This window comes from Aplysia californica, unplaced genomic scaffold (assembly GCF_000002075.1).
Source record: "Aplysia californica isolate F4 #8 unplaced genomic scaffold, AplCal3.0 scaffold00139, whole genome shotgun sequence".
NCBI lineage: Eukaryota > Metazoa > Mollusca > Gastropoda > Aplysiida > Aplysiidae > Aplysia > Aplysia californica.
Genome location: NW_004797409.1, coordinates 980,630 through 982,277, shown reverse-complemented (window position 1 = coordinate 982,277; position 1,648 = coordinate 980,630). Strand labels below are relative to the sequence as shown.

At 40.7% G+C, this 1,648-nt stretch overlaps 1 protein-coding gene across 1 annotated transcript in view; it reads left to right on the top strand.

The window, feature by feature from the left end:
- LOC101847487 (zwei Ig domain protein zig-4) overlaps positions 1–1,648 on the top strand; it is a gene marked incomplete in the record, with an annotated part of 15,580 nt that overhangs the window by 10,932 nt on the left and 3,000 nt on the right. Inside the window, 2 exon segments of the mRNA XM_013081649.2 lie at positions 298–496; positions 1,345–1,410. Coding sequence (XP_012937103.1) covers positions 298–496; positions 1,345–1,410 — 265 coding nt within the window.

Genomic DNA, 1,648 nt, shown 5'->3' with positions numbered 1-1,648 from the left:
GTATGATTTATCAAAGGTGGATTTGTAACGGCGCAAAATTCAACATCTTTTCTTTTTTATTGCATTTATTGTATCTTTACTTTATTTATGTTATGTTTATCACAATCTCATTTTAAATCAGCTTGTGTTTATATTACTTACCGAAACCAATTACCTTTTTTCTTTTATAAGTTTCTTATTTCATGGTTATCTTACCTTTATCACTTTCTATTTCAGTGTGCAAAACGTTGCCCTGTCTAATCGTATTTGAATCTTCTTCCCTAACTCTCACCACTCCCTCACCCCCGCCACCACCAGGGGTCGCATCACACCAGTCACGACGATAGCGCCGCCTACGAAGACCACAACAGTTTTGGCGGGAAGACGTACCTGCGCCTGGGCTCCACTAAGTCCCGCCTCTATCTGGACTGCCTTACCGAGGAGGACCAGGGTCAGTACACGTGCGTGGCCGAGTCGCCCAAAGTGAGGAAGACACAGTCCACTCTTGTCACTGTCGGTGAGTGCTCACGTCTGCGCATGTATACACATCAGCTGTCTACACATACAATGTCTGTCTATATATTATCCACCCTCTGTGTATATATATGTCTACACATCTACTCCTGTCTACACATCTGTCTGCACATCTGTCTACACATCTATCTACACATCTGTCTACCTATCTGTCTACACGTCCGGTCTCTGTGTACATATCCACTCTCTGTCTACATATCTATCGACACATCTGTCTATACTACTCATCCACTCTGTCTACACATCGACTCTGTCAACCTTAGGACCTGCTCTATAAGACGCTCATCCGTACAAACGGTCACTTCCCATTTCCTCGTTTTCGTATTAAAAAACAAAAACATTATATGGACACTGTGTAAGACGGCCATCTGTCTAAGAGTAAGACAGCCAATCTTTCCGTGGACAATTGGTGGTTGCCTTAGACAGTTTTGACTGTATGGAAAGCTAGTTCTCACCTCTCCTGTTCGCTGCCAACTATGTCTGGTCCGTAATGTTTCAGAATGATAAACTTCTCTAGAACACGAATCCAATTTATTATATTATATTAATATGATAATAAGTGTAAAATGAACACCAGCATAAGCAAAAAGGACAACTCCAAGCAGAAAGGAATCCGTAAACCATAGGCACAATTATACCTTACAATTTTTCTGAAATACAGTGCGCGTGCTTTGTTGTATGCTAGATGTTTGCTTTTGGAGGGGTTTCTGGTAAATGAAACTGAAATTGACAAATCTGCACTGGTGATGAAGTTATGCTACTACATGTAGAGCGCGTTTCCAATGTGCTAAAGTTTCACTCATTTGTTCTCTGTTCTGTGTTTCTGTACAGAAAAAGGCGACGCCATGACATTAACAGACCTGGAAGGCTGCGTGGGGAAAAACTCCCATAGAAAAGGTAGACATCTTGTTCTGTTCTACATATAGTTTCTCTCCTCAAACTGCTTCAGAACTGACTATAGCTTCTTACGTCTTTTGTTTGTTTGTTTGTTTTCATTTTTCGTTTGCTTTTATTCCTTTGTTGTGTGTGTGTGTGTGTGTTTTTATTGCTGCTGTTGTTGTTGTTGTTGTTGTTGTTGAGTTTTTAAAAGACTTTAATGTAATTTCTTTTTTGTGTGTTTGTGTGAGGCTGGGGG